General features: G+C 39.6%; 1 protein-coding gene across 28 annotated transcripts in view; it reads left to right on the forward strand.

The window, feature by feature from the left end:
• The window catches only part of KIF1B (kinesin family member 1B), a 168,023-nt gene that overhangs the window by 52,861 nt on the left and 101,621 nt on the right, over nt 1–13,541 (forward strand). For 16 of the 28 annotated variants that reach the window (XR_014807045.1, XM_021095315.2, XM_021095322.2 and 13 more), the window contains exons 8-11: nt 1,622–1,699; nt 2,686–2,751; nt 8,911–8,986; nt 12,990–13,068. Coding sequence is in view for 27 of the 28 variants with exons in the window: in XM_021095315.2 (XP_020950974.1) it covers nt 1,622–1,699; nt 2,686–2,751; nt 8,911–8,986; nt 12,990–13,068 (299 nt within the window). In the remaining variant the exon portion in view is untranslated. Of the gene's footprint in view, nt 1–1,621; nt 1,700–2,685; nt 2,752–3,458; nt 3,477–8,910; nt 8,987–12,989; nt 13,069–13,541 lie in introns of all 28 variants that reach the window. The other 12 variants (XM_021095313.2, XM_021095321.2, XM_021095317.2 and 9 more) reach the window with 1 other exon arrangement.

The raw sequence follows: 13,541 nt of genomic DNA on the forward strand, positions 1-13,541 counted from the left end.
ACTTACGAATTATTTCTTGAATTTTCTCTCTATTGTTTTCTGACTGTGGTTGACCGTAGGTAGCAGAAGCTGTGGAAAGTGAAACTGTGGCTAAGGGAGGACTGCTGTGTACTTGTAAAACCAATACCACGATTCGGATAATGTGAATTTCCATTACTCCCAAAGTTGCTTTATGCCCTTTTGTACTCTCCTGTACCCTCAGGCAGTCCCCGGTTTGCTTTCTGTCACTATAGATCAGTTTAGACTTTCCAGGATTTTGTTTAAATAGAATCGTGTAGTGTATACTATTTTCTGCCTGGCTTCTTTCACTTAGCATAATGATTTTGAGATTCATCTATGTTGTGTGTATCATTAGTTCATTCATTTTTATTGCTGATTAGTATTCATTGTGTAGATATGTCACAGTTCACACATTAATTCATCTGTTGATACGCATTTAAATTGTTCCCAGTTTCTGATCGTCACAAATGAAGATGCCATGAACATTTGTGTACAGGTCTTTGTGTGGATACTTGTGTTTGGTTTTGCTGGTAAATACCTAGGAGTAGGATGGTTTAGTCTTAAAGTAGGTGTAGGTTTAGCTTCTTAAGGATTAGTAGTGTATGAGAGTTCTAGTTGCTAGAAGCTTCATTTTTTTTCTTTCTTTATAAGGCCACATCTGTGGCACATGGAAGTTCCTACACTAGGGGTCAAATCAGATCTGTAGCTGCTGGCCTGCACCACAGTCATAGCAGTGGGGATCCAAGCTGTCTGTGAACTATACCACAGCTCACTGTGACACCTGATCCTTAACCCACTAAGTGAGGCCAGGGATCAAACCTACATCCTCATGGATACTAGTTGAGTTCTTAAACCACTGAGCCACAAAAGAACTAGAAGCTTCATTTTTAACATGTCATTTAATAGGTTAATGAGTTTTATGTCTTTTTATGACATTTTAAAATATGTTTATCTTTAAATTAATTATCTATTTTATTAATTATATTTATTTTTTTTGCCACACTTGTGGCATGTGCAAGTTCTCAGGCCAGGGGTCAGACCTGTGCCAAAGCAGCAACCCAGGCTGCTGCAGTGACAATCCTAGATCCTTAACCCACTATACCACAAGGGAGCTCCTAAAATAACTTGGTTTTTTGTTTTTGGTTTTGTTTTTTTGTTTTTTTTGCCTTTTTTAGGGCCGCTCCCGAGGCATATGGAGGTTCCCAGTCAGAGAGTCTAATAGCAGCTGTAGCTGCTGGCCTACGCCAGAGCCGTAACAACGCCAGATCCGAGCCCCATCTACAACCTATACCACAGCTCATGGCATCGTTGGATCTTTAACCCACTGAGCAAGGTCAGGGATAGAACCCTCAACCTCATGGTTCTTAGTCGGATTCACTAACCACTGAGCCATGACAGGAATTCCTAAAATAACTTCTTTTAAAGCAAGATAATTGCTGTAAACTTTTTTTGCTTGCTCTTTAAATTGACTACAGTCTGTCTTCTTAAGCCACATACAAGGGGCTTAATTAATATTTTTAGTGTTCTCAATGCCTTAATCTTTGAATTTCTTGCCTCTAAGTATTTTCTACTTTTACCTTGCTTATTTGTTAATTTCCCCAATGTTACTGCTCTTTACCAGGTCAGTAAAATCAGCTTGGTGGATCTTGCTGGAAGTGAACGGGCTGATTCAACTGGCGCCAAAGGGACTCGATTAAAGGTATTTATTTTACCAAATAAATAGCCTAGTCAGTAAATGTTCTATAACACAGGTCAGCAGACTATGGCCTATTGGCCAAATCCGATCCACTGCCCATTTTTGTAAATACAACTTACTGGGACACAGCTGCCTCTGTTTGTGCATTGTCTGTGGCCATGTTCATGCTATAGTGATAGAGTTAAGAAGTTATAGCAGGGACCACATGACCCACAAAACCTTTCACCAAAAAGTTGTGCTAACTTCTGATCTGTAACTTCAATGAAAAGATATGTGATAATAGTTAAGGAGGACTTCTGCTCAAGGTGAAAATAGAATTGTATTTTGAGAAACAGTCAGAATTTGGTTAGATATAAGTTCAGGGACAGTAATGGGAAAAGGATACACAAGATCCAGATGTGGGAAAGAACTTGGACTTCTCTAGAGACATGCTTAACTGGAGGAGAAACTTCATGTCAGTGAGTTGTGGGGGAAAGGCTGCATCTGTAAGTTTTTGGAGGACAGACATCTTGATGATACTTTAGGACTGTGAGTTAGGCAGGTGGTCCTGGTATGTCAAGAAGTGGAGAGAAGGAAAGATTGAGAGTTACGGAGTTCCCATCGTGGCTCAGCGGAAATGAATCTGACTAGCATCCATGAGTACACAGGTTTGATCTGGGGCCTTGATTAGTGAGTTAAGGATCTGGCATTGCCATGAGCTGTGGTATGGGTCACAGATGCAGCTCGGATCTGATGTTGCTGTTGTGTAGGCCAGAGGCTGTAGCTCCATTTGGACCCCTAGCCTGGGAACCTCCGTATGCCATGGGTGTGGCCCTAAAAAGCAAAAAAAAGAAATACATAAATAGAATTAAAGGAGGTTTTTAGTGTTTGTGATTATAAAAAAACAAATAATGCTAGCATATGGCTAATTGTATTTTATGTAGTATATGTGATGTGATAATAGTAGAAATTCTTTGTCGTAATCCTTTTATGTTTGGTATTGATTTCAGGAAGGAGCAAATATTAATAAGTCCCTTACGACTCTGGGTAAAGTCATTTCAGCCCTGGCAGAGGTGGTAAGTATTATTCTTCAGTGTAAGGGAAAAATTTGTCAGTTCAGAAAATGTACTAGATGATATTTTATGATTGTTTAATGAAGGCTCTCCTTTTCTGGTCCTTTTATATAATCTTGCTTGTGCCCTTTTAGAGGTTTCCAGATAAGATACTAGGTATATCACACTTTGTACTGAAAGTAAAAGTGATTAAGGAAAATAAAAGTAAATGTAGGCCTGTAAAAGCTAGAATTAGAACTAGGTCTTTGCAGAAACCTGAAGTTTTGACCATTTGAGCCTTATTTTGTATCTCTCATAAAAACCAAGGATATTTATTGCATATTCTTTTTTATGTGATTTTTTTTCTACATAGGATACTGTACCTTTTAGAATATTTTGTACAGTTTGCCTTGGTGAATGCAGTTGATTTTGTGGGTCAATAATATATTTTTTAAATAGTTTTATTTTTTTTTATACCTTAGCAATGGGACACTAAAGCTGAAACCATTTTTATATAAGGGGCTTCATTACTTAGGTTAGAAGCTAAGGGACTACTGTTGTCTGTTCTAATTTAATTTATTCCTGCTTTGAATCCCTACAAAGAATTGAATGTTTTCTTGCTTGTCTCTAAGAAGTCATATTTAATTTATGACTTAAAATTTAAACAAAATATTTTCTATTTGGAGGCTTATCCTGTGTTTTCATTCTCTTAAATGCTTTCACATCTGTAGGATAACTGCACCAGCAAGGTATGGTGAAGTTTGGCAGAAATGAAGTAGCTATAGAATCAATTGTAATGATTTTAAATCCTCAGCTGGATGTATGGAGGCATAAGTAGGAATGGAACCTTCCAAAAACTTCCTGCTATTTGTTTTCTAGCTCTGGAATTTAGAATTGCTTTTTAGGGTGACCTATGAATCGTGAGACTGCACACCAGAGTGATTTAAGGAACATGGTGTGTGCTTTGGAGAATGAATAAGGGAGCAAGAAACAAACTTGAGGAAGCTTGCACATTGTGTTATCATATGCTGCTTCTCCTAGTGATCTGTAGGATTGCTGCTTGAAGAAGTCTCCTGTGAACCTCTTGAAGAGCAGTAAAAGATACTTCTTTTCTTTTTTTTTTTTTTTCAGGGCTGCACCCACAGCATTTGGAGGTTCCCAGGCTAGGGGTTAAATTGGGGCTACAGCTGCCCACCCACACTACAGCCACAGCAGTTATCAGATCCAAGCCATGTCTGTGACCTACACCACAGCTCACGGCAACACTGGATCCTTAACCCACTGAGTGAGGCCAGGGATTGAACCCACAAGCTCATGGTTCATAGTCGGATTCGTTTTTGCTGCGCCATGACTGGAATTCCTAAAAGATATTTCTTAAGGGTACCATTCTAAAACATAGCTGGTTTCTTCAAATTATTGGTATATTTTTCTTAAACCTCTTGTATTATCTTGTTTCCCCCCATGAAGTCATGGATTATTTAAATCATCGAAAATTTTTTTCTACTCTTTGGTTATACATAAAGTACAGGCTCTGAAATTAAGTTAAGCTGCATCTAGAAAACATTATTTGCTTCCTTATTAATCCAGAGACAATAGATTTTTCTTTTATACTTCTAAAGAGAGATTCCAGAATGTATGGTGTTCCCATTGTGCATAGGAGGTTAAGAACCTGACTGATATCCATGACGATGTGGGTTCGATCCCTGGCCTTGCTCATTGGGTTAAGGATCTGGTGTTGCCATGAGTTGTGGTATAGGTTGCAGACACAGTTTGGATCCTGTATTGCTGTGGCTGTGGCTTAGGCTGACAGCTGCAGCTCTGATTTGACCCCTTGCCTAGGAACTTCCATATGCCACGGGTGTGGCCCTAAAAAGCAAAAAAAAGTATTACTGCTCTTTTGTATAAATAATAGAGCACTTAATAGATTGTTCTGAATCACAAGAGTAACATTGGCGATAGAGGTAGTATCTGCATTGAAAAAAAATTTTTTTAGGGCCACACCCGCAGCATATGGAAGTTCCCAGGTTAGGGGTCCGATTGGAGCTGTAACTTCTGGCCTACACCACAGCCACAGCAATGTAGGATCCGAGCCTTGTCTGTGACCTACACTGCAGCTCACGGCAACGCCGTATCTAACCCACTGAGCAAGGCCAGGGATTGATCCCAGGTCCTAATGGATACTAGTTGGAGTCATTTCCACTGCCCCACAATGGGAACTCCGGAATTTTTTTTTTTCTTTTTTTCTTTTTTTTTTTTTGTCTTTTTTGTCCTTTTAGGGCCACTCCCGAGGCATATGGAGCTTCCCAGGATAGGGGTCTAATCGGAGTTGTTGCTGCTGGCCTACACCAGAGCCACAGCAACTCCAGATCCAAGCTGTGTCAGCAACCTGCACCACAGCTCACGGTAACACTGGATCATTAACCCACCGAGTGAGGCCAGGGATCAAACCTGCAACCTCATGGTTCCTAGTCGGATTCATTTCTGCTGCACCACGACGAGAACTCATGAAATGTTTTTAAATATATGAATTTGTTAAATAAAATAGAAGTTCCTGTCGTGGCTCAGCAGTTGACAAACCTGACTAGTATCCATGAGGACACAGGTTTGATCTCTGGCCTCACTCAGTGGGTTTAGGATCCGGTGTTGCTGTGGCTGTGCTATAGGCCAGCAGCTGTAGCTCCAATTGAACCCCTAGCCTGGGAACTTCCATATGCCACAAGTGCAGCCCTAAAAATAAAATAAATAAATAAAATAAAAAGTAATGTAAAGCAAAACGAATCATAGAATAAAAAAATGGATGTTGGGAGTTCCCGTTGTGGCGCAGTGGTTAACGAATCCGACTAGGAACCATGAGGTTGCGGGTTCGGTCCCTGCCCTTGCTCAGTGGGTTAGCGATCCGGCGTTGCCGTGAGCTGTGGTGTAGGTTGCAGACGCGGCTCGGATCCCGCGTTGCTGTGGCTCTGGTATAGGCCGGTGGCTACAGCTCCGATTCGACCCCTAGCCTGGGAACCTCCATATGCTGCGGGAGCGGCCCAAGAAATAGCAACAACAACAACAACAACAAAAAATATGGATGTTCTGTACTTCTACAGAAACATTAATAAAACATAGTGCTCTTTTTGTTATTGTTGTTCTGTTCACTGGAAGAAGCCACCTTAGATTAAAACATCTCTTCTATTTGACATTTTATAAGTATGGACATTCTTCAAATATCTAATCTTGATCCAAGAACTATGAAGATTTAAAATTTAGTGATAATTCTAATTTACCCTGTCCATCTGCTCATCTATTAATATCCATATCAACCATAAGAAAAGTATACAAAGTATTTATGTATTTCCCACATTACTCTGTGCAACAAAATTTTGCAAATGATTTCTTTTTTTTTGTCCGCCCCTCAGCATATAGAGTTCCTGGGCCAGGGACTAGATCTAAGCCGCAGTTGTGACCTACTCCACAGCTTGCAGCAACGTTGGATCCTTAACCCACTGTGCTGGGCCAGGGATCGACTTCGTTTCCTAGTGCTGCAGAGATGCTGCCGATCCCCTTGCACCACAGTGGGAACTGCTGCAAATGATTATTATTATTATTATTATTTTTTGTCTTTTTGCAATTTCTTGGGTCGCTGCTGCCGCATATGGAGATTCCCAGGCTAGGGGTCCAGTCGGAGCTGTAGCCACCGGCCTACACCAGAGCCACAGCAACATGGGATCCAAGCTGCATCTGCGACCTACCCCACAGCTCACGGCAACACCAGACCCTTAACCCACTGAGCAAGGGCAGGGACCGAACCCGCAACCTCATGGTTCGTAGTCAGATTTGTTAACCACTGCACCACGACGGGAACTCCCACAAATGATTTTTTTAATAATCATTCTTATAAAACCCTGTTTAAAACTTTGTGTCATAAACTATAACAGATCAGAAATAAATTTTAGTTTTTATGTAATAAGCATGAATTTTTGATGACTTAAGATGTATTGTTATTTCCACTTGTAGAAATAGGATTATTACTATCTATTAATAATGTTTCTTTTTAGAGAGGTTAATAATCTAAGTAAAGCTTCTTAGGTAACTATTGAAACACATATTTTAAAAAAATGTGAATATGAGGACAGTTGAGATTATTCGTATGAAAGCAAATATAGAAGAAATGGCTAAAATTTTGGAGTATTTTCAAATGAAAGAGATTGAAGTTCTGTTTATGCTTCTTCATTTAGTTACTCCTTAATTGAGCCTAATTGACAGAACTGAAAATAGCAAATTTTATAAATTGACACTGCTTATTTTTACAGTACTGTTGGAGGTCACTCTAACTGGCACACTTTAAACCTTGCAGTGTTTTGAGTGCTAATCATAGACACAGCTGCGTGTTTAGGTACATCGGGGAACTGGAAAAGGATAAGCTGCGGTTTCTGGCCTCAGGAATTTTATGGTGGCATGAAAGTCCCACTCAGCTGTGAATGATGAGAGGGTTAATTGTGGCTAGAAGTCTATGTAATTAAAAATAGAACCTGTTGTGGGAAATGACTTTCTAATTGGTGGAACGTGGTCTGTGGGTGGAGTGGGATGAGATGTAGGGAACATTTTTGATGGGATGGAATTCAAGTGCCAATTAGCCTATTTCCTTTCCTCTTTAACAAACCAGAGGTCAGCTCCTTAGTACTCTTTTCTGAATACCTATGCTTTAGCAAGAAGTAAATCATCCTTCGTTTAACTTAATCATAGATATTATCAAAAATGGATTACAAAACTGCCTATTACTGAGAAGATGTTTATCACTGAACCCTGGCTTTGCCCTTAGTAGCTTCTTAAATTATCATGACACAGTAGTCAGCAGATATTGGAGTAGCTATTTACATTAAGTCTTTGTATTGTTTCTCACTTTCAGAGGATATAATTTTCTCCATTTCAGTACTGGTTTTGCTTTGGTGCTTTTTGCTTTATCCTGTGATAATGAAAGGGCCACAGAGGGAGTAGTAGGAATAAACTCTTGATAAATATAGAAAATTTACCTTGCAGTCTTTATGAAATTCCCGATTAGCAGATTATATCACTTTCTTAGACCTTTTCACTTTGAGTCCTAATTCTAATGATTGGATTCATTTTGGACATAATTTCCTTTTAAAGAAACTAAATGTGTATTACTATTAAAGAGTTACTAGATATGCAGTAAGCCACTTGATGACTTGGCGGTTGGCCAAGTAAATTCATCAACTCAATAAATTACTCCTACATATCCAGTCTGGAGTGCACAGGATTTACTTTGCCCTTCTGTAAAAGTAAAAATTATTGTTTGAGGATTGGGTATTAGATGATATTAAGGAATTGTTTGTTTGTTTGTTTTTAGGGCCGCATCTGTGGCATATGGAGGTTCCCAGGCTAGGGGTCTAATCAGAGCTGTGGCCCAACCCACTGAGCAAGGCCAGGGATTGAACCTCTAACCTCATGGTTCCTAGTTAGATTCGCTTCCACTGCACCTCGACCGGAACTCCAGGAATGATTGTTAAGTTTTAAGTCTGAGAATGATCTTATAGTTAGGTTTTTTTTAAAAAACAAAACACAATAGTGTCCTTCTCTGTTAGAGATATGTTCCTGAAGTGTTTATAGGTGAAATGTTGGATTTGCCCCACATAAGCTATAAAAGACAGAATATTGGATAATAGTATTGTGTTAAATTTTCTGGGTTTGATTATTGAACTGTGACTGTGTAAGATAATGTCCCTATCTGCTGAAGTGTTCAGGGATAAAAGGGGATGGAGTTTGTAGTTTCCTCCAAAAGGGTTCAGGGAAAAAGTGTAGTAAAGTGTTTGAGGGATCATTGAGACATTGTACAATATTGATACAGGTGGAGCTGCATGATGGATTCGTGGTAGCTTGTTATACTACTCTCTAAACTGCTGTATATGTTGTAAATTTTTTGAAATAAAGTATAAAAGTAAAGAGTAAACAGTATAAAAAAGTAAAAGTAAACAAAATAAAATATAAAAGTAAATAAAATATAAAAGTAAACATCGTAGGTATTGTGAAGAACTGAAGCTGCTGAGTGTTAAATTTCAACAGTGATGAGGTCTTACTGTAATTTAATTTACTTGGGGATTTTAGAGTGGCTTGCCTTTCATGTGAATTATTCTTCTCTAACAACAATAAGGGAGGCTCAGACCATTTCTTTCTGTTTAACAGAGTAAGAAGAAGAAGAAAACTGATTTTATTCCCTACAGAGATTCTGTACTTACTTGGCTCCTTCGAGAAAATCTAGGTAAGTTCATCACTCGGGTGTAATCATCATTTTAAAGCTGTGTACTGATTATCTTCTGTGGTTAATTGTCCTGTATGTCTATTTTCGAGAGGAATAATCTCTAGATGTCCATGTTACTAACTTGAGTGCTCTTTCCCTTTTTTCATTTTTATTCTTTATTTAAGCTGGTTGGCTTTGCTCACCTTTATTTTATTTTTGTTTTTTTCTACCAGCTTTGTTGGGATATAGTTGACATGCAGCACTGTGTAAATTTAAGGTGTATAGCATAATGATTTGACTTACATACACCATGACATTATTATCACAAGTTTAGTAAATAGTCATCCTCTCATATAGATAAAAAAAATTAAAGAGAAGGAAAACATTTTTTTCTTATGACGAGAACTCTTGGGATTTTTTCTCTTAACAACTTTCATAGATAACATACTGCAGTGCTAAATAATTATATTCTGTTGTGTATTACATGCCTAGTACTTATAACTGGACGTTTGTACCTTTGGACCACCTTTATCTAATCTCCCCTCTGCCCCACCCCCCCATCTCTGATAACCACAAATCTGATCTATTTTGCTATGAATTTTTTTGTTTATGAAGTATAGTTGACCTACAATACTGTGTTAGTTCCTCTTAAACAACATGGTGACTTGGTATTTCTGTACATTTCAAACTGATCACCATGATAAGTCTAATCACAGTATATTACCATACAAAGATATTATGTCATTATTGACTGTATTTCCCACACTGTATGTAACAATTTATATCTATGGGTTTATATTCCCTGCAGTGTGCAACAGCTTGATGTGAGATCTCAGTTCCCAGACCAGGGATTAAATCTGGGCTGCAGCAGTGAAAGCACCAATCCTAGCCACTAGGCCACCAGGGAACTCCCTATATGGATTATTTTAAGTTACTAATCTCTTAAATTCAAATGCATTTTTAACAACCTAACTTTTTTATTCTCCCCATTCATGTTTAATATTTTTGATGTCATATTTTACATTTTTTGTTTTGTGTTATCTCAACTATTTATTGAGAATATAGGTGATATTTCTACTTTTGTCTGTTAATCTTCCTACTTTATACATGGTTGATTTACTACCTTTACTGTATATATATAGACTTTACCAATGAGATTTTTCCTTTTGTAGTTTTCATGTTTTTAGTTGTGGCCTTTTCTTTTTTAGTTAAAGTCCCATTAACATTTATTTTAAAGCTGGTTTAGTGATGCTGAACTCTTTTAGCCTTTGCTTATCTGTAAATCTCCATCAAATCTGAATGAAAGCCTTGCCAGGTAGAGTATTCTTGGCTATAGGCCTCTTCCTTTCATCATTTAAAATATATCGTGCCACTTCTTTCTGGAGAGTTTCTGCTGAAATGTCAGCTATCTGATAGCCTTCTGGGAGTTCCCTTGTAGTAACTTGTTGCTTTGCTGTTCCGTTGCTGCTTTTAATATTCTTTCTTTTTTCTTTTTTTTTTTTCCTTAAAGTGCTGCAGTTGCAGCATATGGAAGTTCCCAGGCTAGGGGCTGAATCAGAGGTGCAGCTGCCAGCCTGGCCACAGCCACAGCAATGCCAGATCCAAGTCGCATCAGCAGCTTGCACCACAGCTCATGGCAATGTTAGATCCTTAACCCACTGAGTGAGGCCAGGGATCGAACCCACATCCTCATGGATACTAGTTGGGTTCATTACTACTGAGCCACAATGGGAAATCCAAACATTCTTTATTTAAAGTATCTTTGCCATTTTATTTATTTTTTATTTTTATTTATTTGGTTTTTAGTGCGGCACCCATGGCGTTTGGAGGTTCCCAGGCTAGGGGTTGAATTGGAGCTACAGCTGCCCACCTATGCTACAGCCCCAGCAACATCAGATCCGAGCCACAGCTGTGACCTACATCACAGCTCATTGCAATGCTGGATCCTTAGCCTACTGATCGAGGCCAAGGATCGAACCCGCATTCTTATGGATCCTGGTTGGGTTTGTTAACCATTGAGCCACAAAGGGAACTCCTATTTTTGCCATTTTAATTACGGTGTGTCTTGGTGTTGTCTTCTTTGGGTTGATCCTGTTTTAGACTCTCTCTGATGCCTCCATTTCTGTTTCCTTTCCCAGGTTCGGGAAGTTTCCATCTATTATATCTTCAAATACGTTCTCTCCCTCTTCTCCTTGTGCATCCCCTAGAATTCTCATATTAGTACACTTGATGTTGTACCAGAGGTCTCTTAAACTGTCCTCATTTCTTTTTATTCTTTTTTCTTTTCAGCTTTAGTAATTTCCACTACTCCATCTTTTAGCTCGATGGTCTTATTCCTCAGTATTATCCAATATACTCTTGATTCCTTCTAGTGTATTTTTCATTTCAGTTATTGTACTCTTTATCTCTTTTTGGTTCTTTATATTTTCTAACTCTTGTGAAAAACTTATAAATACTTACTCTGTTCTGGGGTTCTTAAGGCAGCAGATCCACTGGTGGGCAGAGCCTATTCCAGCACTAATAAGCTAGAGGGAGGACCCCAGAATGGAACTTGCCTGCACCAGTGTCCCCCAAGAACAAGCTCCCCCAAGTGGCTGCTGCCAGTGTTTGTGTCCCCAGGGTGTTCTGCCTCTCCAGGAGACTTTACAAGATGAGCATGTGTGTCTGACCCAGGCTTATTTCAGATTACTGCTTCTGCCGTGGATCTCAGAGTATGTGAGGTTTTATGTGCACCCTCAAAGAGTGGAATCTCTATCGTCCACAGCCCTCTGACTGTCCCAAAGTTAAGCCCCACTGGGCTTCAAAGCCAATTTTTCTGGGAGCTTGTCCTAGTGCAGGAGCCTGATGTGGGGCTCAGACCCTTAGCTCTTTCATGAGAACTTCTGCAATTGTAATTATTCTCCTTTGTGGGTTGCCCACCCAGGGATGTTGGTCGTGACTGTGCAGCCTCTCCACCACTCCTACCTATCTCATTGTGATTCTTTATGGATGTAGTTGTAGAAGATCTTTTCTGCTAGTACTCCAGTTTTTCTTAATCAATAGTTCTGTAATAACTGTAATTTTAGTGTTCCTGTGTGAAGAGGTGAGCTCAGGGTCTTCCCATTCTGTCTGGGCTACCTCCCTAGACTTCCTCACCTTTAAATCAGTTTGCTCCCATATCTCGTTGAGTTCAGGACATGAACTGTAGGGTGGTTGTTTATCTGACCACACACCAGCTTCAAACTGTTACTCCATCTTCCTTTTTGAAAAGAAATGTTTCTTTGAGGTGCACATAATTAAATGTTACCAACCGATGCTCCTTTTTGCTGATGTTTTCGGACCTTCAGGTCAGGGCCTTTATTCACTCTTCATTAAGTCCCTTTCCTTCCTTCTTTTTTTTTTTTTTTTTTTTGTCTTTTTGTCTTTTGTTGTTGTTGTTGTTGTTGTTGCTATTTCTTGGGCCGCTCCCGCGGCATATGGAGGTTCCCAGGCTAGGGGTCGAATCGGAGCTGTAGCCACCAGCCCACGCCAGAGCCACAGCAACGCGGGATCCGAGCCGCGTCTGCAACCTACACCACAGCTCACGGCAACGCCGGATCTCTAACCCACTGAGCAAGGGCAGGGACCGAACCCACAACCTCATGGTTCCTAGTCGGATTCGTTAACCACTGCGCCACGACGGGAACTCCCCTTTCCTTCCTTCTTGATGAGGAGGAGAGAGTGATTAGTTGTGTCACACATTACTGATAGAAGGAAGTGGCTGAGAATGACCTGTTGGACTGTCATGTGTCACCATTGATTTTCACGTCACTAGGGGTGTCTTTGGTGGAGTGCTTGAGATTCCAGGAGCGGGAAGAGGGAAACTGGACACAGTACATCCAGACACTGAGATTTAGGTATAACAGTACCTGGCATGGGATCATTAAAAAATATCTATTGATTAAATCTTGGAATCTGAGATTGTGCTATCTGATTTGACACATTCAATGAAATTCTTCTTTCTAAAATGAGTATGATTTGAGATAATCACCATTCATCTTTTTAGGTGGTAATTCTCGGACCGCAATGGTTGCTGCCCTGAGCCCAGCAGATATCAACTATGATGAAACTTTGAGCACTCTCAGGTACTCCAGTGTGATGTCAGTAGCTAAAAAGAACACAGTGCCACTATTAGTCATTGTGCCATGGATTTTCTTATGCTGTGCAGGTGGTCGCTTGAGTGAATAATCATCTGTTCCTCTCTCTCATAACAGAGAAAACATAGGAGAAAAGTTATTTTTATTATAATAGAAATCACTTGTTTATAGTTTTCAGTTTCGTTGAGAAAGCCAGGAACTTTTTCATAGGAAAGATAATTAAATCTGCTCAAGTGAGACTTTGGGGTAGCTTTTAGATAATAGTAAAAATTGCTGGAATTCCCTCGTGGCTCAGCATGTTAAGAATCAGGCATTGTCACTGCTATGGCTTGGGTAGCAGCTGTGGTGTGGGTTTGATCCCTGGCCCAGGAATTTCTACATGCCATGGGCACAGCCAAAAAAAAAAAATTCTTAACAATACTCATTTCTATTAAAGCATCCCTTTCTTGTGTTTGTCATTA

The sequence above is a fragment of the Sus scrofa genome, chromosome 6, assembly GCF_054392235.1.
Source record: "Sus scrofa isolate SSC_HxYL_T2T_F1_AM1 chromosome 6, Sscrofa_HxYL_maternal_Yorkshire_Landrace_v2.0, whole genome shotgun sequence".
NCBI classification, from domain to species: domain Eukaryota; kingdom Metazoa; phylum Chordata; class Mammalia; order Artiodactyla; family Suidae; genus Sus; species Sus scrofa.